This window comes from Jatropha curcas, chromosome 6 (assembly GCF_041381405.1).
Source record: "Jatropha curcas cultivar XTBG-Jc1 chromosome 6, XTBG_Jcur_1.0, whole genome shotgun sequence".
Lineage (NCBI taxonomy): Eukaryota > Viridiplantae > Streptophyta > Magnoliopsida > Malpighiales > Euphorbiaceae > Jatropha > Jatropha curcas.
This window is the reverse complement of record NC_143156.1, coordinates 28,857,651-28,881,102: the sequence shown is the minus strand read 5'-3', so window position 1 is coordinate 28,881,102 and position 23,452 is coordinate 28,857,651. Positions and strand designations below refer to the sequence as shown.

The 23,452-nt window shown below is 32.8% G+C and overlaps 4 protein-coding genes and 1 pseudogene across 8 annotated transcripts; 2 read left to right on the top strand and 3 right to left on the bottom strand.

Moving 5' to 3' along the window:
• Nucleotides 1-1,392: 1,392 nt before the first annotated feature.
• LOC105646750 (large ribosomal subunit protein eL33w) lies at nucleotides 1,393-3,580 on the bottom strand. The gene is made up of 5 exons (XM_012232676.4): nucleotides 3,434-3,580; nucleotides 3,245-3,280; nucleotides 2,335-2,563; nucleotides 2,205-2,247; nucleotides 1,393-1,586 (listed from the first exon to the last, which is right to left on the bottom strand). The coding sequence occupies exons 1-4, from the start codon at nucleotides 3,463-3,465 to the stop codon at nucleotides 2,206-2,208; spliced, it is 339 nt and encodes a 112-aa protein (XP_012088066.1). The 5' UTR covers nucleotides 3,466-3,580; the 3' UTR covers nucleotides 1,393-1,586; nucleotide 2,205.
• Nucleotides 3,581-4,169: 589 nt separating this feature from the next.
• LOC105649159 (O-fucosyltransferase 19) lies at nucleotides 4,170-8,033 on the top strand. The gene is made up of 8 exons (XM_012235731.4): nucleotides 4,170-4,753; nucleotides 5,180-5,252; nucleotides 5,351-5,421; nucleotides 5,596-5,684; nucleotides 5,768-5,900; nucleotides 6,139-6,371; nucleotides 6,449-6,925; nucleotides 7,602-8,033. The coding sequence occupies exons 1-8, from the start codon at nucleotides 4,346-4,348 to the stop codon at nucleotides 7,828-7,830; spliced, it is 1,713 nt and encodes a 570-aa protein (XP_012091121.1). The 5' UTR covers nucleotides 4,170-4,345; the 3' UTR covers nucleotides 7,831-8,033.
• A 628-nt stretch (nucleotides 8,034-8,661) lies between these two features.
• Nucleotides 8,662-11,155, top strand: LOC105646758 (uncharacterized). Of its 2 annotated transcripts, none has more exons than XM_012232688.4 (3): nucleotides 8,662-8,820; nucleotides 9,546-9,797; nucleotides 10,833-11,155. In XM_012232688.4, the coding sequence occupies exon 2, from the start codon at nucleotides 9,551-9,553 to the stop codon at nucleotides 9,782-9,784; it is 234 nt and encodes a 77-aa protein (XP_012088078.1). In that variant the 5' UTR covers nucleotides 8,662-8,820; nucleotides 9,546-9,550; the 3' UTR covers nucleotides 9,785-9,797; nucleotides 10,833-11,155. The 2 variants fall into 2 exon arrangements, with proteins under 2 accessions (XP_012088078.1, XP_012088085.1); XM_012232695.4 differs by lacking the exon at nucleotides 10,833-11,155 and adding an exon at nucleotides 10,153-10,772.
• Nucleotides 11,156-11,813: 658 nt separating this feature from the next.
• On the bottom strand, nucleotides 11,814-16,343 carry LOC105646774 (proline transporter 2). Of its 3 annotated transcripts, none has more exons than XM_089722560.1 (7): nucleotides 15,913-16,343; nucleotides 15,242-15,466; nucleotides 15,037-15,131; nucleotides 14,472-14,661; nucleotides 13,380-13,504; nucleotides 12,443-12,658; nucleotides 11,814-12,330 (listed from the first exon to the last, which is right to left on the bottom strand). In XM_089722560.1, the coding sequence occupies exons 2-7, from the start codon at nucleotides 15,387-15,389 to the stop codon at nucleotides 11,953-11,955; spliced, it is 1,152 nt and encodes a 383-aa protein (XP_089578686.1). In that variant the 5' UTR covers nucleotides 15,390-15,466; nucleotides 15,913-16,343; the 3' UTR covers nucleotides 11,814-11,952. The 3 variants fall into 3 exon arrangements, with proteins under 3 accessions (XP_089578686.1, XP_012088098.2, XP_020539735.2); XM_012232708.4 differs by having other exon boundaries at nucleotides 15,995-16,342; XM_020684076.3 differs by lacking the exon at nucleotides 15,913-16,343 and having other exon boundaries at nucleotides 15,216-15,345.
• Nucleotides 16,344-18,318: 1,975 nt separating this feature from the next.
• Nucleotides 18,319-22,527, bottom strand: LOC105646781 (proline transporter 2-like; annotated as a pseudogene). The gene is made up of 7 exons (XR_016321484.1): nucleotides 22,192-22,527; nucleotides 21,432-21,650; nucleotides 21,224-21,323; nucleotides 20,664-20,853; nucleotides 19,580-19,704; nucleotides 18,947-19,162; nucleotides 18,319-18,834 (listed from the first exon to the last, which is right to left on the bottom strand). The product of XR_016321484.1 is annotated as a proline transporter 2-like (transcript).
• Nucleotides 22,528-23,452: the final 925 nt, after the last annotated feature.

Genomic DNA, 23,452 nt, shown 5'->3' with positions numbered 1-23,452 from the left:
CTATACATACATCATATTTAATGTTTCATTAATTAAGTTGAGGCTTTTAAAAAAGAATAATAATGTCGAATATATAAAATTATAGTCTAATAAGTCAGTGTTTGTCTCATAATATATATATATGGTATTTAAATATATAAAAGGGAAAAAAATCCAATGACACGTAAATATTAATCTCAAAATTAATCATTCAAACTTTGGAAGGTCTCACATGTGTTGCACTCAGAAGCATGTAATGCACGATCCATGACCTTTGCTTCTAATTGGTTGTAACCTAACTACGACCATACATGCTCTTATTTTGTTTTTTTTTTTGCCAGCTCAGCTCGGTGGCTGTGAAAAGTGGAAACTATTCAGTTCTTTCAAAGTCCACTTTTCTTGGAGCTATCCAATTACTTCGTGCTACGCACACCTTTTCTTTAATCACGCAAATTTCATTAACAAGATACGTATACATACCTTCAATTTGACGTTCATGTATTCTACAAATTTACCTTTTCTTTTATTTGACAAAACACTTTGCATCCATATAATGCTTTTTTCTTCTTACTGTTGAAGACAGGAATCAAAAGATTTTGATTTTAAGTTATAATAATATTATTATTATTATTATTAATTTGAGTTGACCTGGTTTGTTGCAGTTAATTACGCACTCAAAACGTTCAATAAAGTAGAGGTAGTTTGGAACTAAATCTGTCGGTGGACTAACATATTACATGCATCATACATGCTCAATTAGACGTGAGAACACACAAATGTGAAGACGACGTGACGTTGACTTGACATGAAATGATACACCTAATGCATTATTAAAATAAGTGATGGCTGCATTAAATTTTATTTATCACACATTATTGATCCCATTTTGTCAAAAGAGATATTCAAAATGTTCCATCTTTTACTAAAAAAAAATAGTTATGAAAAATATATCTTTGAAGAGAATAATAAATAATGCATCGATTAAACCATAGCTAAGAGTCAATTTTCTAATAACATGATTGAGAAAATGTGACCTGTCATGTTACAAGCTCAGGAGTTTCAACACCCAGTGGTGCAAACAGCCATTGTAGCTTAGTCTAGCCTAGTACTGTAATACTGTTTATGTAATTTCTATGCTCACTGGGTTTTGTAATCTGATTTCTAATCTGCTCCCAGTGGGCTTATCTTGTACTCTTCCCTAAATGAAGCTCTCAATGGCTACTAAGCTGTAGCGAGACTATTTCAAAACCTTTCACCAGCAAACACATCTAATGGTTCTGTCTTAGAAACTTTTAATCGTTAAACACAAGACCAGAGATGTGTGCAAGTACAGCATGGTCCATAGGAAACATGGAACTAATAAATTTTTTAAAAAAATAAAAACAGAAAAGAAAAAGCAATTTAGTTGTCAAATGGACAAAAAGAATCCCGATTGAGATTAAATAAGGTAACAAAATATTGTTCATCCACAATTCTAAAAAACAATAGTAACTCCTCAAAACTCGAAAGCATTCAACACATTTAAACTTAGCTTATATAGAACAACTAAAAAGCAGATCCTCCAAGCTATCAATAAGCCCAATCTGCTATCTACCGGTCTTGTGATACTGCAAGAGAGATAATGACAAGTTAGAAATGAGATAAAAAGTTTTGCACCTAACACTCCATTTAAATGAGAAGTAAGAAAAATTAAATGACTACAAGCAGTAAGAAGCATCCAAATGCTACAGACATCTCCTAACTTAGAATAGAGCCTAGGATAATTCAGCAAAGAACTGAACTGAAAGGTACATTTTCAAAATTACATATACAAGGATGTATGGAACAAAAAGCAATGAGAATGTGAAAAATAAAACATGGTAATCAATTGACACTTGACCATATCACTTTTCAAACATCAAATATTAATTGATAGTAACAGACTATCAGCACTGCATATTCTTATCATCTTCATAATCATTTCCTACAAGAAACTCCAACAACATAACCAAAAATAACGCAAAGCAAGTATCATCCAAAAAAGTTCAGCCATCCTATAAAAAGCTCGAGTTAAAAACAAAAACGAAAAAACAAAAATAAGCCCTAATCAAAGGAGTGAATAAAATGAAAATCTTAATACAATTATAATCAATGTCAGGAAATCAAATACATTATATTATAACAAAACAAACCATTCCCAATATATATTCATCCATATTACATTACACACAGAGGATAAACTGTACCTTATATGTTGCTAGGGTACATGAAGACTCTAACCCTTGCACCCTGCAAATAATTTGAAACTCCTTAAATTAGAAATTCTGACAGCCAGAAACAATGCAATGAAACCACAGAAGTTATTCTTTTTAATACCATTGATTTCGGAGGCAGATTGGACTTGAACTTAGCTCGTACAACACCACTGTTACCATGAGGCCTAGTGACCTTTCCCCAAATGCAGCGATAGTGTGATCCATTCTTCTTTACCTTGGCCTTGTAGATATAAGCCATGCGCTTACCAGCATACCAGGCAACCTCCTCCTTGGTGTTCACTCCCTCAATCTGGATTAATGATGTATTTGGGTACTGGTTTGACTTGGACCTGACAATAAACAAGTATTTAATCCCTAAAAATCATTCAAAGGTTCCACATTCTCAAGTTCATTTCTAAGCAAGGTGGTCACCCAACTTAAGAACTAATAGTCTAGTACAATAACTCTATATTTAAGGAAACCCCACTAAAGAATCACATTGTTTTCAATGGAAATTGTAAACAAGTTCTATCAGTGATCAAACACAAACCACAAAATCAAAGACATATCTGTTCAGAAACTTCAGAGTGACAGTACTACTTTATATTCAAACACTTGAGAATCAACTGCCTTAGCTTATCACAAACCTAAATCAGAACACTTTCCAAGTTCAACAGGATTTCGAGGCAGATATCACATTATAAGAGTTAACAGTAAAAAAAGTGTAACAGATAAAAAAGGATGGAGCTCCTATCTTAATTTCTTTGTTAAAATTCATTAGCACACAACCAGTGTCAAAACTCATTTTCATTTCAAGCATTCTAGTTCTACAGCGAACTATCCACATCATTAAAAGCTAGAAGAACCAAAAAATCAAAATCGTAGCTCATATCTGAATCATTAACATAAACACACAAAGTAAACAATCTTCAAATAACCAAACTAGCAACTAAACATTCCATTTCCTACTTTTCTATTTAGCTTTCTTAGAATCCAAACATAACCAGAAACTACAAATCAAACTTTATTACCTCTTGTATCCAAGGACGGTCCCTCTGACGTAGAGTCTACAATAAAAAAGAAACCAAAGAAAGAAAAATCAAATGAAATACTAATTTACAACAGAAATTTCAGCTAAAAAGATGAAAAATTCAACAGCTAGAACTTTAGAGAAGGATATTGATAGATATATAAACATATGTAAACTATAGATCAAAGACCTGACTCGCTCTCCTTGGCGTCCCTTCACCATTTTCGAATATGGAGGCCAAGCTCTATCTTCCTGAAAGTGGCTACAACTGAGGAGCTGCGTGCGAGAAAGATAGCTAAAACCCTAATTGGGTGATTACTCGGCTTATATAGAGCTACAGAATTTCATAGAGAGCGATGCAATGCTTATTGGACTACAAGCCCAGCTAAACAGGGCTCTTTCCCAGCCCATTAAACTTCCATGAATACAAGCTTTGGACTCACTGTGGGCCGGTGGCCCAGACTATCATAGAATTAGTGTAAAATGAGGAGGACATTATGAAGGAAAATAATTTTATATTTTACATACTCACACAAAGGTTTAAAATGTAACATGGCGGGCGGGATGACTCAGGAAAATGCGGTCATGACTCGTGACCCTCGCGGAAAAACTTGGCCTGCTTCCTTCTCATATATACCAAATCAATTATATATTAGCACATGAGAAATGGGATTAAAGAGTATTTCTTATTTTGTTTTAATTTAAACCTTTAATTACATTTCTTAACCACACAGTGATATCACGTTTAACGTGATGGGTTAAAATCACAATCTAACAAAAAATATAACATTTGTTAGAAATTATTAAAGAATAAAAATTGTGATTATCAAATGAAAATTTCAATAAAACAACAATTAATCTTTTCTCAAAAAAAAAAAAAAAAAAAAAAAAAAAAACATGAAACTCCTACTTTCATGTCTTCATGACCAATACTCATTGAATTTAGAGAACAAAGAGTCTCTTTCGCCTTTTATTTCGCTCCCATTATCAACCATGAAAGTGCACAAGAAAACGAAACTCCATTTACCATTAACTTCACCCCTTCTTCTTATTCAAACACCCTAATTACTCTTAATAATTTGTTAGTTAATCAATTATAGCCATGTCAAGCTCTACAGAGAAACCATGCAGGACGGCCACCTCTTTGTACGTGACAAGGAGGCGCGTGGTTGATTTTATAGAATCACAAGATGTCAGAGGAGGTGCGTTGTCGATACGAAACCAAGCGGCTTTCTTGCGCAAAAGGGTTCGATACTTGCCGGAATTATTCCAACCGGGGAAGATTCTTGGACGGTGGACGTTTTTAAGCTTGATGACTTTCGCTTTCTTGACAATGATTTCCAAAGTTTCATTATTAAATACTCTGCAAAAGTTGGAGAAGGCTCATTTTATTCATCCTACTGTTATGGTTAACACAACTCATGTTAAAAATGTCGTGAAGGAAATAAATTATGAACAGTATGATCACAAGCAGACACCTCCACTTCCTTCATCTCAGACGATCATACCGGTTAGGTTATAATAACTTTAAATTAATCGTTTCTGCATATGTGAATTATAAATATATGTCTTATACTTCCATGCAGAATTCTAAAAGTATGTTGTTTATTAAGTTGTAAAAAGCTTTTATGTCATATTGAAAATGTAAAAAATTTCATGCTCGAAGAGAATTACATCTCTTGATTCTACTGAAAAAAAGATAGAAAAAAAAACTAAAAAACATGTATAAACTTAATAATGAAGCTAACGATTGACTCAATTAATTGTTCTCATTTGAGCTTTTACTCCCTTTTTATAAAAAAAAAAAAAAAACACTTAATATTTTCTAATTGACTGATTAATTATAATTTGGTGATTATGTTAGCAATTATCTAATCATATGTTCATCCATATATTCAGATTGTGACCCTACTTTTCATTTGATTTTTATTCTTAGAATCCAGAAATTTGGATGAAACCCAATGGTGATAACTTCTATAAATGCATTGACCGATCTAGAAGTGAAAAAAGTATGCAAGATATCTTACTTTAACTCGCTAACTTGTATTTTTAATCTTTCAGTAAATATTTTTTTAACTTATTTGTTAACTTCTAAGTATTTGTTTAGGGATTACAAATGCTACAAATGGCTACCTTCTAGTTCAAGCAAATGGTGGATTGAATCAAATGAAAATTGGGGTAAGGTACTACAAACTTGATTAACTTTTATTAAATTTTTTTTAAAATTTGCATTTTTTATGTTAAAATTTATCATTTTCTTATTTAGTAATGATGTTATTTTATATAGTTATATATATTATACATGAATTAAGAGATGATGAGATTGTAAAAAATTGAATGGTTGGAGTGCAGATAAGTGATATGGTTGCAATAGCAAAAATTATGAATGCCACTTTAGTTATTCCTTCATTAGATCACTCTTCTTTTTGGACAGATCCAAGGTTTGTGTAATTGTGTATTCTTAATTATGTATTATGCATTAAAATATAAATATGTTTTTTCTTAATCAAATTGATTGATTCAGCGATTTTAAAGATATTTTTGACTGGAAGCACTTTGTTGAAGTTTTGAAAGATGATATTGAAATTGTGGAGTCTCTTCCAAACGAATTTGTCTCAGTAGAGCCATTGCGAAAACCTCCAGTCTCTTGGTCTAAGGTGTGTACTTAACTTGATAAAACTATATTATGGGTCTGCTCGGTAAAATTAGTTATTTTAATAGCTGTGAGTTGTTTTAGTATGATTTAGTTGTTAGCTTTTCATGAAATAGTAAAAGTTAAATATTACATCAGTTAACTTTTTATGAAACCATACATTAACATCTAAAAGCTAGCGTTTAGCGTTTTGACGCTGTGCCAAACACAGACTATATAAATATTATTATTTTGTGGTGCAGCCAAGCTATTACAGGAAGAATATTGTTTCCTTATTAAAGGGGCATAAGGTGATTAAATTTACACATTCTGATTCTCGCCTTGCTAACAATGGAGTTGCTGCATCCATTCAAAGACTTCGATGTCGCGCAATGTACGAGGCATTAAGATTCACAAAAGAGATTCAAGAGTTAGGAAGAAAATTGATCGATAGACTTAGGAATAATGGTGACCCATTTATAGCTCTTCATCTAAGGTAACTTACTATAAATTTGATGATCTAATACTCAATTTTCTTGCTTTCGTCTTACTGATAAACATCTTCTTCTGCAGGTATGAAAAAGATATGCTTGCTTTCACAGGCTGTGTTCATAATCTTACAAAAACCGAAGGAAAAGAGTTAAGAAAAATGAGGATTAAAGTAAAACATTGGAAGGAAAAGAATATTAATGGTACACAAAAGAGACTTGAAGGGTTATGCCCGATGACCCCAAGAGAGGTTGCTGTATTTCTTGAAGCAATGGGATATCATTACGGTACAAAGATTTATATAGTTGCAGGAAAAATTTATGGGAAAGATGGTATTCAAGCACTTGAAGCTAAGTATCCAAATATATATACTCATTTCACTTTAGGGACAGAGGAAGAATTAAAACCGTTTAAGAATTGTCAGAATCAACTTGCAGCTTTAGATTATATTGTGGCAGTTGAAAGTAATGTTTTTGTTTATAGCTACGATGGGAATATGGCTAAGGCAGTCACCGGCCATAGAAGATTTGAAGGCTTTCGAAAAACTATAATCCCTGACAAGTACGTATACTGTTCAATAAATAGATGTTGTACTTACTTATGATCGAAAACAGTCTCAGAGTAGGGCTACAAATATCAATCATCACCATAACTACTCTGAAATATTCCGGACACTATGCTATGTTCGTGTTCGGCAACAACTTTTTAAATAGTTCAAAATATTAAATACTATTTAGTATTCGGTAACTTTGCGTTTGAATTAGTTTTTAGAAATTAATATAGCATTTTATAAAAAGTTAACTCATATAACCTTTAGCTAACAGCTAAATGCTACTAAGGGTATGTTCAATTAGCTGTTCTGGTAACTGTTAATTATTTTGTTCGGAAAAATTAGCTGGTCCGGTAACTGTTAGTTGTTTTAGTAATTTGTTATGAAATGCTAAAAAGTTTAACTTTACATGTTTTAATTTTTTATAAAATGTTACCTTAAACTTTAAAAAGTTAACTTTTTATAAAATTTTACCTTAAATCCTAAAAATTAATTCAAATGCTATGTCACCGAAAACTATGAATAGTAATGTTAGCTTTTAGCATTCTAGCTGGTACTTAAAAGTTATCGCCGAACATAATCTAAAATAGCTAATAACTACGAAAATAACTAATTTTGCGAAACAAATATCAATTTTTCTTATTGAGTTAATATATATACATTGTCTTTTTTTTTTTTTTTTTGCAGACATAATTTTGTCAATTTGATTGACCAATTAGACAACGGTATGATGACTTGGAAAGATTTTTCATTACAAGTTAGAAATTTACATAGAAATAGAATTGGAGCACCTTTCCGCAGATTGCCTGGAAAATCCCCGAGACAGGAGGAAAATTTTTATGCAAATCCTTTTCCTGGATGTATATGTGACAAGTCAAGACCAAGTATTTTACAGATAATAAACTTGAGAAGGTAGAGGTTTGGGGATTCTGCATTACGATAACACTAACACCGGTGGATCATGCTGACTGTAGTGCTCTTCATCAGACAAGTTTTGCTTTTAAGGTTAGATTATAAAAGATGTTGTAAGCATATTAAAAGTGTATTATGATCAGCCAAAATACATTATAAATGTATATTGAGAATTGAGAGTCAAAATTGTATATAATTGATTATGAAGCTCCAGGGTTGCCAATACTCATAAAATTGTAAAAGAGTAACGAAAGTATTGTAAAGGAAAACAATCAAGTAGATTAGAAACTCATATTAAACCCAAAAAAGGAATACCAACGAGATATTGTTTGCAGTAGTAAGTAACCTAAATTTCTATAAGGGTGATAATACAAGTTTGATTCGAGAAAGCGCATCTTACTAGTAAGGTAAAAAAATATTTATATTCTACGGCTTTGAGATGATTAAACCTCTTAATTATACCGGATAAATAACAAAACTTAAAAAGTAGTTTTTCATTGGCAATTGACCTAAAGCCACAAGGCAAAAGAATGACATGGCAATAGCAAATTTAACTATATTTCTGTAACAATCAAAATAGAAATATAACATCTTATGTTTTATATTGACCAGAAATATGGAGTGTTTTTTAGTAAATTCGAATCTGAATTTATTAATAAAATCGGTAATTTTTTTAACAATTGAAAATTTGTATTTATTGAAAATTACATGAAAAGCTTTAGCATCCAATTTTATTTTTTACCAAAATTAATGATTGAAGTTTTAAATTTAAAGAGACATTGATCTTTAAATAAAATGAATAAATATGGATTTGAAGTTGATATGGGCCAAGCCCGGATAGAACCGGCCCGCCCATCCAATTCACCGGAAACGTACCTCTGCTGTGTGCTCTGAATCTGACGGTTGCTTGAGAAAAGACTTTAACACTCAGATTCCAGCTATCGTTCACCACTCTCAGTCGCTCCAGTTGCAGAAACGTTTCTTCGATTTGCAGGTTAGTTACTATTGTAGAATAATTTTAATTTTTTTGTTGAACGCTTCTTTTTTCTTCTGTTGATTTCATGTTTTTCTACATCTCACTACAGTTTATCGGCTCATGCTTCTTTAACTTAGCATTGTTAATCATTTCTGTGAAAAATAATCCCATTTTTGAATCTTTCATTCTCTCTTTATATCTCTCTCTTTGAATTTTCGGGCTCTGTCAGATTCTCCATTTCTCAAGCCACAGAATAGTCCACAGATCCTTCTCTCATCTTGCTCCAGCTTCTTTTCTTAGTTGTTTGTATAATTTTTAGCACCAAAACCCAATTATCTAAAGTCGGTATCTTTTACTTGAATGATCCATGCATATTTTTCTGTTTGAATATTTTTTTTCCTTTTTCCATGTATTCTTCCTTGGACGTTTTATATCATTTTGATAGCGTTTTATTGTGTTTTTCTAAAACATAAATGAAATTTCTTGGTACTTTGTTGTTTAATGCAATTTATTGGAAATTGGTCATTGATGGTAGATTCAATTTGGTCATTGTATTGAAGATTTTGTTCATTATGTAGCTTAGTTATGAGAATTTGCTAATAGTCAATGAACCCATTTCTTGTTGTGTCTTGTTATAGATCAAAAAAGAAAACATTAATAAATCTTATGCAAGATTTGTTTTTAGCTGGAAGTGTTAGAATTAGTTTATCCAATTTTGATTGGGAAGTTCTTTAATTATACAGGGAAAATGGGTTTGTGGACGTTACTAGAGGGTTGCCTCCTTCTTGCAAATGCACTAGCAATATTAAATGAAGATCGATTCCTTGCACCGAGAGGATGGAGCTTCTCTGAGTTTTCAGGAGGTCGGACAAAGTCTTTCAAAGGGCAGCTTATTGGGCTTATTTATGCAACCCAGTATATGAGAGTTCCTCTTATCATACTCAATGCTATTTGCATTGTTGTAAAGCTAGTGTCTGGATGATCCAGCGACTAAGGTAAGATATGGCAGCATTATGCTTATATTTCTATCTGCCTAATGATTGGTTATGCTTTGTATGAACTTCTTCTATATCAGTGTTGGTGGAACCCACAGAGGGTAGCTTGCAATTTAGCGGCAGTAGTTTGATAAAATAACAAATTAAAACATAAAAGCTGGACAGAAACTTAGTTCTTTCATTAGATTGCTTTTATTGACAAGCATCTGATGGTAGTTGAAACAGTAGTTTGTGTTAACTTGGAAATTCGAGCTAGGTGCATAAATATTATCTAGAATTTGTGAGTGGACTGGGACTTCTTTGTAGCTAGCAGACTTTTGTCATGTCTTAACAATCCTATGCCCTGTCTTCGTAGGTATGGTCTCGTGTGTCCATGGATATCATTGAGATACTAGAAGTCACTATGACGACGAATTTTCTTCCTGCAACCCCTTGCCCAGCTATCTCCTTGGACCTGCCGCTGCCCTTGCCCCGTACCCCCAACTCAAGAATCTAAAGCAAATATTTGTCTTTTCTTATAACCTATGCTCACATTTGTTTATTACTCTTCCGTAAAGATGTTGGACATTGATTTATTAGGATACGTAAATGCAAAAATGACCGGAAAAATCCTTTTCATAAAACTAATTAGGTAGGAAGAGAACCACACTTGCCTTCACCTTGGAAATGAAGACACAACTTGACAACCAAAGTACTATATGATCATAAGAAATGTCAATTTGGTGACTGAATTAATACCTTTATATTTCATATTCTGATAATGATGAAGCTCATGGATTTTCTTTGCTCAGCCTGTGTTGGTGATGGTCCAATTTCTCTTTCAAACAAGAGACTAGCAAATAGATATGTTGTGCATCATAAATAGTCTATTCCCCTGAGGTTGTTTAATATATTTCTGCTGTTGTTTTTGTTATTAAATTCTTCTAGAGTTATCATCTTCCTTTTTTTTCTACCGTGTTTTAACTTATATTTTCTTAATGTATGTTTCTTTGTTGAAAAAACATTGATTGGTGGTGTTCATTTCACCGATTGTAGGATCCATTTATTTGCTCCAGACTAACAGGAATCTGCAAAAAGAAGATTTCTTTTGGGACAGTAGATGCATATAGAAAAAATCAAGGAAGACTTCATTTCAAATGTTCTTTTGTGTGATTAGTTATCATAAGGTTGTATTCCTAGCTTTAAACACATGACCACTTGTGCAAATGAGAATATTGAGGGTTTGGGAAAATATTTTATAATATGATGTTTGTATTCTTTCAGAAGTTTTAAAGACTGACCTTCTGTATGACATTTTTGTGCTGGACCATTTCTCATCATGAAGTGCTGCAAGGAGAAAATAATTATTGCTTGATAAATGTTGTGTTGAAGTGAGTGAAATACTCAAAACCAATGGCTGAATGAGACATAATTTCACTTATCAAGCTAGCCTATATTTGACCTTTCTCTTTCTGAATATATATTAAACCTTGTAAATGTTTGTTTGCCTCGTGAAGGCTTTCTGCGGTTGGAAAATCAGGCAGGTTATGAACCTTGGCGAGATTGCCATTTGTTATTACATGTTCAGTTAATGCTGCTTAACGAACTGTTTAACGGAGAGCAAATATTTGCCACACAAATATGAATTGTGTTAGAACTGTCTGCTACTGCCTTCGCGATTGTATTTGCTGATTGTATTTGCTAATTTGTTATTTTCAGGTGTCTAGACAAATTTAAGAGCTTGTTTGGTTAGTTATTTGCCGTAGCTCAAAGCGGTAATAGTAGTTATTGAAATGAAAATGACTATAAGGGTATAATTATTTTCATAAATTATCATATACATAATTTTTTTTAATTCTTCTAGGTGAATATATTATTTTCTATTTTACAATATTATATAACAAAAATGTTAATTAAATTTGAAATAATAGAAACTTAGAAACTTCAATCTACAGAGTAATCATCAAATATTATCAGTTAAAACAACGAAAGCTTGCTCTATATGGAAGTTAAAAAGGAATGCAGAATGAAAGCCAATTGAATGGCAAAAAAACTACTTTATTCTACGCTTAAAAGCTACAAACTAAAGCCAAATGCACGAAGAAACCTAAATGTTGTATCAATTTTGGAACACATTTCCGAGGGAAGATTTAATTAAACCTCCCCTCCATAATCATTACAAATCTGCAAAAAGATGGTATGTCTTGGAATCTACAGAGATAAGTCTCAAAGCTGCAACTGCTGCTGCAAGAGACATACAGATGAAAAAGCAAACATTGAACCAATGCCATAGCTTTTGCAAATTATTCAGTTCGTTCTTCTTTGCAATCAGGTACATGTGATTAGCTAGAATAAATGTGAGAGGGAAGGTACTAATAGCACCGGTCAAGCTTTCAAAATCACCTAAAAAGGGCAGAAGAGCTGACACCAGTGTGGTAACAAACAGGTAGCCACCTCTTACACCTAACCGAAATGACAAGTTTCGGATCGCCAATGGACTGCCTTTAATCCCATACCTCGTATCCAAGAACTCATACATTGGACTTGCAAAAATCTGCAGGAACACGAGTGCATTAGTGCAGAACATGAACAAATCTTGAAAACCAAGTCAATAAAAGAAAATGATAAAGAGATACTCAAAAAGCATCAGTGATGGTGTGAAATACATGCAAAGCAATGACTGATTGGAAGAACGCGGCAATATTGGCCAGTGACTTCACCCAGACAGGACCACGGACGCTGCTAAGCAGATATGTTGATGTCGAATTTCCATAAGCCCAGTAACCAATCCAAGTAACAGCTAACAACAACAAACTTCCAAATGAGAATTGAAAGTATAATGCCTTCAACATGTTACTTACAACGGGTTGCTTTATTGTTGCCTGATTGAGCGACAGATGTATAAGTGGAAGTAAAAAAAAAACAAAAATGCAATACTGGAAGAAATAATGGTGCATTATAATTTTATATGAAGCAATGTTATTAAACCCGTCTAAGACATAGACCCGGCTAAAAAAATGGGTGGATAGGTCATTGGTTTAACCAGTGGGTCATAAAAATATTAATAATATTAATTAAATAATTATAATTTAAAATAATTATAATTATAATATAATTAAAAATATCAAAAAACCAGTCCGGGTCAATCGAGTCTGTGCAGGTTGACCAGTTCAACCATGGGTCAGTTAGTTCATTATGGTTTTTATTGTTAAATGGTTCAAAAACAAAACCAGCAAGGTTTTTAAGTTATCCCTAAACGATCAGATCCCACTACATCAGCTTAGATGCCTCAAAACAAACCCAACCCAACAGAACTTGATGTTTGTCTATCCCCCTAAACTAATCAAACATTTGAAAACTAATGGTTATGACTGTTCAGGTCCCCTTTGGTCATTCCTGATAGCCAAAAAGTGTATTTCTCAAAGACCAGAAACAAAAGGGCAGAATATTAGTGAAATCTTGAATCAACAAAGTGAAGAGCAACCTGGATGTGCAACTATTCAATAGTTTTTGCAAATAATTCCATTATAACTATAATTAGATGACATGAGAAACCGTGCCCAACTTCAATTAAAATAAAATGGATTTCAATTCCCATCACACCTGTATCTCTGGAAGCATTCCCGTGTTGTATGCAAAAACCAGATTAGCAGCTGCCCCTATTGATGTAAAGATTTTAGCCGTTGGTGTTCCTGGGATGCTGTAATCCCTTGGTGGTGCTTTCAGGCCTACAACAGAGTTGCTACTTTGAGTTCAGCATAGCTACTTTGAATTTGACCTTTTAGTAAAAGTAGAAATTATGATATAAACAGTAAACAAGAAATTATGATCTGAACAATCAAACGACAATTAAATTCAATATGTGTGCATGAGAAAGAGAGAGAGAGAGAGAGAATATTTGACATAAATGAAAATCAGACAGTTGCTGACGGCAGAAACTCCTCGACAATTGAGAACCTTCAGTTTTTTCTTTGTTGACAGTCTAGAGATGGCATCTAGCAAGGGAAGAGTAATTAAACCACTGAAGCACATAATCACGGGCCTCTTTTAAAGTGTTTGAAGGATTCTTTCTAACTTCATGTCATACTATGCATTGCTTGTGAGACTGATTCTTTCTATAACATACTCCCAATGCAAGTAAGCAAGAACCGATTGGCTGTTCAGACAGAAGAAAAAGAACATGGAGGACTCAAAGTAATTTTCACAGAAAATGCTGGAAATTCACATATGGTACATGTTTCCTAATTTGCACACGATTAAAGGAAAACGTTAATCATATATATATATATATATATATATATTTTTTTTTTTTTTTTTTTTTTTGTACCAGAGGCAAGAACTACACCAGCATAAAGAAATGATTATCCAAGTGTCCGCAAATTTCTTGGATGGCAACTAGCATCCAGATGCGGGTTGATCACAAAAACTAGACACGGGCATGTAGGGTTAATTGAATGAATTAACATCAGCACTTCAGTGTATGTCATCTTGATTTTATTTCAAAAGCAATATTGCAGACTCCAATAAAAGTTTTTTGAATATTAGCATAATAAATTAACAATCATCCAATTCTTCATTTTGAGTAAGTAATACATCATAAAATGTCAAACAGGCATATTAAGCTAGATGCATAGTGCAAAGGAATTTCAAATAATGCACTCCTCCAGCACAATAGTTCACAGCTTGTTGACTTACCATTATTAATTGAGAGCACAATTGCTACAATGATATATATCAGGGTGAGGACTGTTGATACGCCAAGCCAAATTCGCAAGGCTGACAAATGAGGAGTTGCAATGGCAAACAAAGCACATACAATCCCAGCAATAGCAATGAAGTACGGAAGCTTCATGTCGCTGTCATCACTAAAAAGAACATAAACAGCCTGCAAAACAAAAACATAGAATCAACGAAGAACCGAAAATGACTTAAATAGCATTTATGATATAAAAGGACCTTGTTCAGAAGAGATTATAATTGACGAAACATACACTTTCCTGTTATAAATAATGACTTTCACTGAGTTCTTAATTAATTAGTTTATTAACTAGTATGAAGTATAAATGATAGATAAAAAAAATATAGCAGAAAGAACATTTATAGGGCTCACACACCTCAACAAAATTGTAAAAATCTTTTTGCACAATGGATTAGACTGAGTTTCTGTTTGAAGAAACATAACCAAAAGTAAAATATAGTACTTGACTTGCCCCTTGTAAAATTATTCCCATAGGGCAAAATTTAACAAATTTGATCTTACCTTAAGTGCCTCACCTGCCAAAATAATGTATCCAATGTTAATCATGAATAGATTAATATATTGCAATCCCCATATAAGAGAATAAGCTTTCTTGCCTGCAGTAAAAGGTTTGATGAACATGATCAAACAACAGTTTACATAATCAGTAATTTAATCAAAATAGACATCAATGAGTATACTTTTTCAATTTCCTTTTCGCTTATACCATATATATATTCTGCAAGATCTCTGTATCTGATATGTCTCTTCCCTCCAAATTCATGGAGCTTGGCAACGAGAGAATTTGCATACAATGATATTGCAGCAGCTACTATCAAACCAACTACACCAAATACCCAACCCAGAGGGACCATAATGGTCCCAGCATAGCCCAATACATATGCACTGTTGACACCAGTTGTAAGCACAAAAGCCACTTGAAACCAAGAATCTGCAAGTTCCAAAAGAAACTATGAAATGAGTTAAAAATAAAAATAACTTATCAAAACCATTAAATCTCTGATAAAATATTAATATAAACCCAGAAACATAAACAACCTCTTTTTTCATTTTCCATAAAGGAGCATCAAAACTGAAATATTTAACAGATGCCCAATATTTAAAGATATTCTACCATATTCAACAAAAAATATTCATCCAAGTGATCTGTACATAACTGCATATTAGATTAATCTCTACTAAAATTTCTCAAAAGAAAAACTGAATCTAAATATTGAAAAGGAAAATGGTAGTCAAAAACTCATTTCTAAGCAAAATTAAGGTGGTTTAAGCATCTAGTTTAGTCAAAGAAACTGGGTATAAACAAAAACAGCATTTTCAAGAATTCAAGATCAGTATAAACTGTAACACACCCTTTTTAACTGTAAAACCACGTACCTACCCGGAAGGTACAGAAAAAAACTAGCCCATCATAGTATAGAAAAAAGGAATCCAAATGAGAAGGAGCAAACAAACAAACCGCTGCTAATCTGGTGGGCAGTTTCTGGAATCTCAACCGCTAAATGTTCTTCATATATTTTTCTAGGCCGCGCACCATCATTATTCCCGTCCCTTACTGTCTGTTCTTGCTGGTGTCAGTGAGTAAAGATTTATGAAAGTTGGAGAAAAATTTTCATTATCTTTTCATTCGATGAAATTATATGAGCTACAAAAAAAGACATGTTATATAGAAGTCTACAATGGCTAACAAACTCTCACGCTTAACAGTAACACCCTGGCTTAGCTAACTAAATAACTAAAACAGTAGAAGAGAAGAAAGACATGTTATCTAGAAGTCTAAAATGACTACCTCTCTCTCACGCTTAACACCCTGGCTCCGCTGACTAAATATCTAAAACAATATAAGAGGGGTGTATTGCATCAAGTCCGTTAGATTTTAAAATATTTTAAAATTTTAATAGTATTCAATATAAAATTTTTTAGAATCTGTTAAAATTTTGTGATATTTAATTCAAAATTCATAAAAATGTGATGGTATTTAAAAATTTGCTGATTCTGAAGAATTCTATAAAATTATTGACTTCTTTAGATTTTAAAGTGCAAGGAATAAATAAAAAAGTTATTCATTCCATCCAATCCAAAGATTTTAAAAATCTTTTAAAATCTAATAAAGTCTTAATCAAATACATCCTAAAACGGAAATTCAATGCACCTCTTAATAGAACAGAAACCCTTAATATAACGGAAGTGAGACGGGTATCCACGAATTTTAAAGTATCTACATATGTATCTTTTTAAAATTTTACTATTCATATTTGTTCTAAACCCGTTTAAATATTTAATATCCGTATCCGTTCAAAACCTGTTGAAAGTATCTTTTAAACAGGTAACGTGCCCACGAATTTTTAACTATTCAAATTTCGAATTTATATTTAAAATGCTTTTTTTACTAATAATGGATAGGGTACCCACTACCGAACTCGTTTAATATAGCAGTGCGGGATAGTTGCGGACAACACTGACCATTGCAGGTATTTCACTGTCGGCTGTGGCGGTAAGGTTTTCATGAACAAAAAGATGATTTTTGAGAAGATGATGCATTTTGCTTTTTTGGTCCCTCGTTATTTTTAGTTTTTGATTGGGTTCAAAATCTTTTAATTTGTTCAATTAGATCCTGAAATTAATCTGTAATTCCATCAAAATTTGTAAAAAAGGTTTCATCAATTCCATAAAATTTTATATAGAATTCTAGTGAAATATTTAGAAATCTTAGAAAATCTTTCGATTCTATCAAATTCAACCGTCTTTTAAAATCTAACGCAAAGCTAAAATAACAGTAGATTAGTGACATTAGGTGACAGCAATAAACTCTGTACACAGTGATGATCCCTCTCTTCTCCGATCAAGAGCGAGACGCTCTCTTCCTCAATGATTATATGTCTCGCAGCCAGTGTTTATATAGCACTCACACTCTAGAATTCCAAAAAACGGAAAGTCTAATAAAGAAATATATTGAAATTAAATCGGACCCAGTAAAATTCTAGATAGCCAAATCTATTCAAGGGTTATTCAGGGAGTTGCCTTTTGACGATAAAAATGAAATTTTAAACAGCGAAATCTATTCGAAAGTTATTTATGGAGTTGCCTTTAAATATAGAAATGAATTCTCGAAAGAAACCTTACAGGAAGAATCTCGCTTTTTTTTTTTTCTCTTTTTTTGTTCTCTCTCTCCGTAAAATGTTTGGCGAACTCGGCACAATTTAAGCTCGAGCTCGATACTTGGATAAATTTAAAATGTGTATATAAAAGTTCGATAGAGCTTGATAAGACTCGATAAATTTTTAAACTGAACATCATTAAACTCGAGTTCGACTTGTTTGCCAATGAGCTCCGCTCGAGCTCGAGATCCATTCAAACGAACTTATTCAAAATTCTTTCGAGCTGAGCTTAAACAGCTGGCTTAGCTCATTTAAACCCCCTCATTTGCTGCACAAATATGAATTTTGTTAGAACTGTCTACTACTACCTTCACGATTATATTTTCAGATTGAAGGTATCATGATAAGTAATTTGTTAGCTTCAGGTGTCTAGACAAATTTAAGGGCTTGTTCGGTTAGTTGTAGCTCATAGCACTAATGGCAGTTATTGAAATGAAAAATGGGTATGATTATTTTCATTAATTATCATATATATATATATATATATATATATATATATATATATATATATATATATATATATATTTATTATATTATATAATAAAAATGTTAATTAAATTTGCTGTAATAGAAACTTCAATCAACATACTATGGAGGTTAAAATGAAATGCAGAATGGAAGCCAATTGATTGGCAATAAACTACTTTATTCTATGCTTAAAGCTACAAACCAAAGCCAAATACAACGAAGAAATCTAAATGTTGTATCAATTTTGGAACACATTTCCAAGGGAAGATTTAATTAAACCTCCCTTCCATAATCATCACAAATCGGCAAAAAGATGGTATGTCTTGGAATCTACAGAGATAAGTCTCAAAGCTGCAACTGTTGCTGCAAGAGACATACAGCTGAAAAAGCAAACATTGAACCAATGACATATCTTTTGCAAATTATTCAGTTCGTTCTTCTTTGCAATCAGGTACATGTGATTAGCTAGAATAAATGTGAGAGGGAAGGTACTAATCGCACCGGTCAAGCTTTCAAAATCTCCTAAAAAGGGCAGAAGAGCTGACACGAGTGTGGTAACAAACAGGTAGCCACCTCTTACACCTAACCTAAATGACTAGTTCCGGATCGCCAATGGACTGCCTCTAATCCTATACCTCGTATCCAAGAACTCATACATTGGACTTGCAAAAATCTGCAAGAACACGAGTGCATTAGTGCAGAACATGAACAAATCTTGAAAACCAAGTCAATAAAAGAAAATGATAAAGAGATACTCAAAAAGCATCAGTGATGGTGTGAACTACATGCAAAGCAATGACTGATTGGAAGAACGCGGCAATATTGGCCAGTGTCTTCACCCAAACAGGACCACTGACGCTGCTAAGCAGATATGTTGATGTCGAATTTCCATAAGCCCAGTAACCAATCCAAGTAACAGCAAACAATAACAAACTTCCAAATGTGAATTGAATGTACAGTGCCTTCATCATGTTACTTACAACGGGTTGCTTTATTGTTGCCTGTTGTAGATTAAGCAACAGATGTATAAGTTGAAGGAAGAAACAAAAATGCAATACTGGAAGATATGATGGTACATTATATTGTTGTGTGAAGCAATGTTATTAAACCTGGTCTGGACATTGACCTGGCTAAAGAACTGGATGGATGAGTCACTAATGAAACATTTTAAAACTAATGGTTATGACTGTTCAGGTCCCCTTTGGTCATTCCTGATAGCCAAAAAGTGTATTTCTCAAAGACCAGAAACAAAAGGGCAGAATATTAGTGAAATCTTGAATCAACAAAGTGAAGAGCAACCTGGATGTGCAACTATTCAATAGTTTTTGCAAATAATTCCGTTATAACTATATTTAGATGACATGAGAAACCGTGCCCAAATTCAATTAAAACAAAATGGATTTCAATTCCTATCACACCTGTATCTCTGGAAGCATTCCTGTGTTGTATGCAAAAACCAGATTAGCAGCTGCCCCTATTGATGTAAAGATTTTAGCCGTTGGTGTTCCTGGGGTGCTGTAATCCCTTGGTGGTGCTTTCAGGCCTACAACAGAGTTGCTACTTTGAGTTCAGCATAACTACTTTGAATTTGACCTTTTAGTAAAAGTAGAAATTATGATATAAACAGTAAACAAGAAATTATGATCTGAACAATCAAACGATAAGTAAATTCAATATGTGTGCATGAGAAAGAGAGAGAGAGAGAGAGAGAGAGAATATTTGACATAAATGAAAATCAGACAGTTGCTGACGGCAGAAACTCCTCGACAATTGAGAACCTTCAGTTTTTTCTTTGTTGACAGTCTAGAGATGGCATCTAGCAAGGGAAGAGTAATTAAACCACTGAAGCACGAAATCACGGGCCTCTTTTAAAGTGTTTGAAGGATTCTTTCTAACTTCATGTCATACTATGCTTTGCTTGTGAGACTGATTCTTTCTATAACATACTCCCAATGCAAGTAAGCAAGAACCGATTGGCTGTTCAGACAGAAGAAAAAGAACATGGAGGACTCAAAGTAATTTTCACAGAAAATGCTGGAAATTCACATATGGTACATGTTTCTTAATTTGCACACGATTAAAGGAAAACGTTGATCATAAATTTTTTTTTTTTTTTTTTTTTTTTTTTTGTACCAGAGGCAAGAACTACACCAGCATAAAGAAATGATTATCCAAGTGTCCGCAAATTTCTTGGATGGCAACTATCATCCAGATGCGGGTTGATCACAAAAACTAGACACGGGCATGTAGGGTTAATTGAATGAATTAACATCAGCACTTCAGTGTATGTCATCTTGATTTTATTTCAAAAGCAATATTGCAGACTCCAATAAAAGTTTTTTTGAATATTAGCATAATAAATTAACAATCATCCAATTCTTCATTTTGAGTAAGTAATACATCATAAAATGTCAAACAGGCATATTAAGCTAGATGCATAGTGCAAAGGAATTTCAAATAATGCACTCCTCCGGCACAATAGTTCACAGCTTGTTGACTTACCATTATTAATTGAGAGATCAATTGCTACAATGATATATATCAGGGTGAGGACTGTTGATACGCCAAGCCAAATTCGCAAGGCTGACAAATGAGGAGTTGTAATGGCAAACAAAGCACATACAATCCCAGCAATGGCAATGAAGTATGGAAGCTTCATTTCATTGTCATCACTATAAAGAACATAAACAGCCTGCAAAACAAAAACATAGAATCAACGAAGAACCGAAAATGACTTAAATAGCATTTATGATATAAAAGGACCTTGTTCAGAAGAGATTATAATTGACGAAACATACACTTTCCTGTTATAAATAATGACTTTCACTGAGTTCTTAATTAATTAGTTTATTAACTAGTATGAAGTATAAAATGATAGATAAAAAAAATATAGCAGAAAGAACATTTATAGGGCTCACACACCTCAACAAAATTGTAAAAATCTTTTTGCACAATGGATTAGACTAAGTTTCTGTTTGAAGAAACATAACCAAAAGAAAATTTAGTACTTGACCCTTGTAAAATTATTCCCATAGGGCAAAATTTAACAAATTTGATCTTACCTTAAGTGCCTCACCAGCCAAAATAATGTATCCAATGTTAATCATGAATAGATTAATATATTGCAATCCCCATATAAGAGAATAAGCTTTCTTGCCTGCAGTAAAAGGTTTGATGAACATGATCAAACAACAGTTTACATAATCATTAATTTAATCAAAATAGACATAAATGAGTATAATTTTTCAATTTCCTTTTTGCTTATACTATATATATCCTGCAAGATCTCTGTATCTGATATGTCTCTTCCCTCCAAATTCATGGAGCTTGGCAACAAGAGAATTTGCATACAATGATATTGCAGCAGCTACTATCAAACCAACTACACCAAATACCCAACCCAGAGGGACCATAATGTCCCAGCATAGCCCAATACATAGGCACTGTTGACACCAGTTGTAAGCACAAAACCCACTTGAAACCAAGAATCTGCAAGTTCCAAAAGAAACTATGAAATGAGCTAAAAATAAAAATAACTTATCAACACCATTAAATCTCTGATAACATATTAATATAAACCCAGAAACATAAACAACCTCTTTTGTCATTTTCTATAAAGGAGCATCAAAACTGAAATATTTAACAGATGCCCAATGGAACCAAACAATATTTAAAGATATTCTACCATATTCAACAAAAAATATTCATCCAAGTAATCTGTACATAACTGCATATTAGATTAATCTCTACTAAAATTTCTCAAAAGAAAAACTGAATCTATATATTGAGAAGGAAAATGGTAGTCAAAAACTCATTTCTAAGCAAAATTAAGGTGGTTTAAGCATCTAGTTTAGTCAAAGAAACTGGGTATAAACAAAAACAGCATTTTCAAGAATTCAAGATCAGTATAAACTGTTACGCACCCTTTTTAACTGTAAGACCACGTACGTACCCGGAAGGTACAGAAAAAAACTAGCCCATCATAGTATAGAAAAAAGGAATCCAAATGAGAAGGAACAACCAAACAAACCGCTGCTAATCTGGTGGGCAGTTTCTGGAGTCTCAACTGCCAGATGTTCTTCATCATATATTTTTCTAGGCCGCGCATCATCATTATTGCCGTCCATCACTGTCTGTTCTTGCTGGTGACAGTTTGTAAAGATTTATGAAACTTGGAGAAAAATTTTCATTAGCTTTTCATTCACTGAAATTATATGAGCTACAAAAGAAGACATGTTATATAGAAGTCTAAAATGACTAACAAACTCTCACGCTTAACAGTAACACCCTGGCTTAGCTAACTAAATAACTAAAACAGTAGAAGAGAAGAAAGACATGTTATATAGGAGTCTAAAATGACTAACTCTCTCTCACGCTTAACACCCTGGCTTCGCTAACTAAATATCTAAAACAATATAAGAGGGGTGTATTGGATCAAGTCTGTTAGATTTTTAAATATTCTAAAATTTTAATGGTATTTAATATAGATTTTTTTGGAGTCTGTGTTGCTCAATTCAGACCTTTATTAAATCGATAAAAATTTGATAATATTTAAAAAAATTGCTAATTTTGAAGAATTTTATAAAATTATTGACTTCTTTAGATTTTAAAGTGCAAGGTATGAATAAGAAAAGTCATTCATTCCATCCTCCAACCCAAAAATTTCAAAAATTTTTTAAAATCTAATAGAGTCTTAATCAAATACATCCTAGAACGGCAATTCAATATACCCCCTTAATAGAACAGAAACCCTTAATATAATAGAAGTGGGACAGGTACCCACGAATTTTAAATTATCTGTATATTTATCTGTTTAAAATTTTACAATTCGTATTTATTCTAAATTTGTTGAAAGTACCTCTTAAACGGGTAAAGTACCCGTGAATTTAATAGGGTACCCTCTATGAAAACCGTTTAATATAGCAGTGCGGGATGGCTGCCGATAACGATGTCCATTGCAGGCCTTTCATTGTAGGCGGCAGTAAGGTATTAACGAAGAAAAAGATGATTTGTATTTTGCTTTTTTGGTCCCTCGTTGTTTTTTAGTTTTTTATTGGGTTCAGAATCTTTTAATTTGTTCAATTAGAACCTGAAATTAATTTTGATTGGATATATAAAAATTATTGTAATTCCATCGAAGTTAATCAAAATCTATATAAAAAAAAAAAAGGTCTCATCAATTCCATAAAATTCTACGTAGAATTCTAGTAGAATATGTAAAAATCTTAGAAAATCCTTCAATTCTGTCAAATTCAACAATTCTTTTAAAATCTAACACAAAGCTAAAATGA

What these genes read in the sequence shown, in the direction of transcription:
- LOC105646758 (XM_012232688.4), top strand. Translation starts at nt 9,551, where the DNA reads ATGGGTTTGTGGACGTTACTAGAGGGTTGCCTCCTTCTTGCAAATGCA.
- LOC105646774 (XM_089722560.1), bottom strand. Translation starts at nt 15,389, where the DNA reads ATGGTCCCTCTGGGTTGGGTATTTGGTGTAGTTGGTTTGATAGTAGCT. An exon ending in TGTGCTCTCAATTAATAATG is followed by an intron (nt 13,505 to 14,471) that starts GTAAGTCAACAA and finishes ACTCTGTTGTAG; the next exon opens with GCCTGAAAGCACCACCAAGG. An exon ending in GAATGCTTCCAGAGATACAG is followed by an intron (nt 12,659 to 13,379) that starts GTGTGATGGGAA and finishes TCGCTCAATCAG; the next exon opens with GCAACAATAAAGCAACCCGT.
- LOC105646750 (XM_012232676.4), bottom strand. Translation starts at nt 3,465, where the DNA reads ATGGTGAAGGGACGCCAAGGAGAGCGAGTCAG. An exon ending in CGCCAAGGAGAGCGAGTCAG is followed by an intron (nt 3,281 to 3,433) that starts GTCTTTGATCTA and finishes TTTTTATTGTAG; the next exon opens with ACTCTACGTCAGAGGGACCG. An exon ending in ACCGTCCTTGGATACAAGAG is followed by an intron (nt 2,564 to 3,244) that starts GTAATAAAGTTT and finishes GTTTATTGTCAG; the next exon opens with GTCCAAGTCAAACCAGTACC.
- LOC105649159 (XM_012235731.4), top strand. Translation starts at nt 4,346, where the DNA reads ATGTCAAGCTCTACAGAGAAACCATGCAGGACGGCCACCTCTTTGTAC. An exon ending in TGAATCAAATGAAAATTGGG is followed by an intron (nt 5,422 to 5,595) that starts GTAAGGTACTAC and finishes GTTGGAGTGCAG; the next exon opens with ATAAGTGATATGGTTGCAAT. An exon ending in CTCCAGTCTCTTGGTCTAAG is followed by an intron (nt 5,901 to 6,138) that starts GTGTGTACTTAA and finishes TTTGTGGTGCAG; the next exon opens with CCAAGCTATTACAGGAAGAA.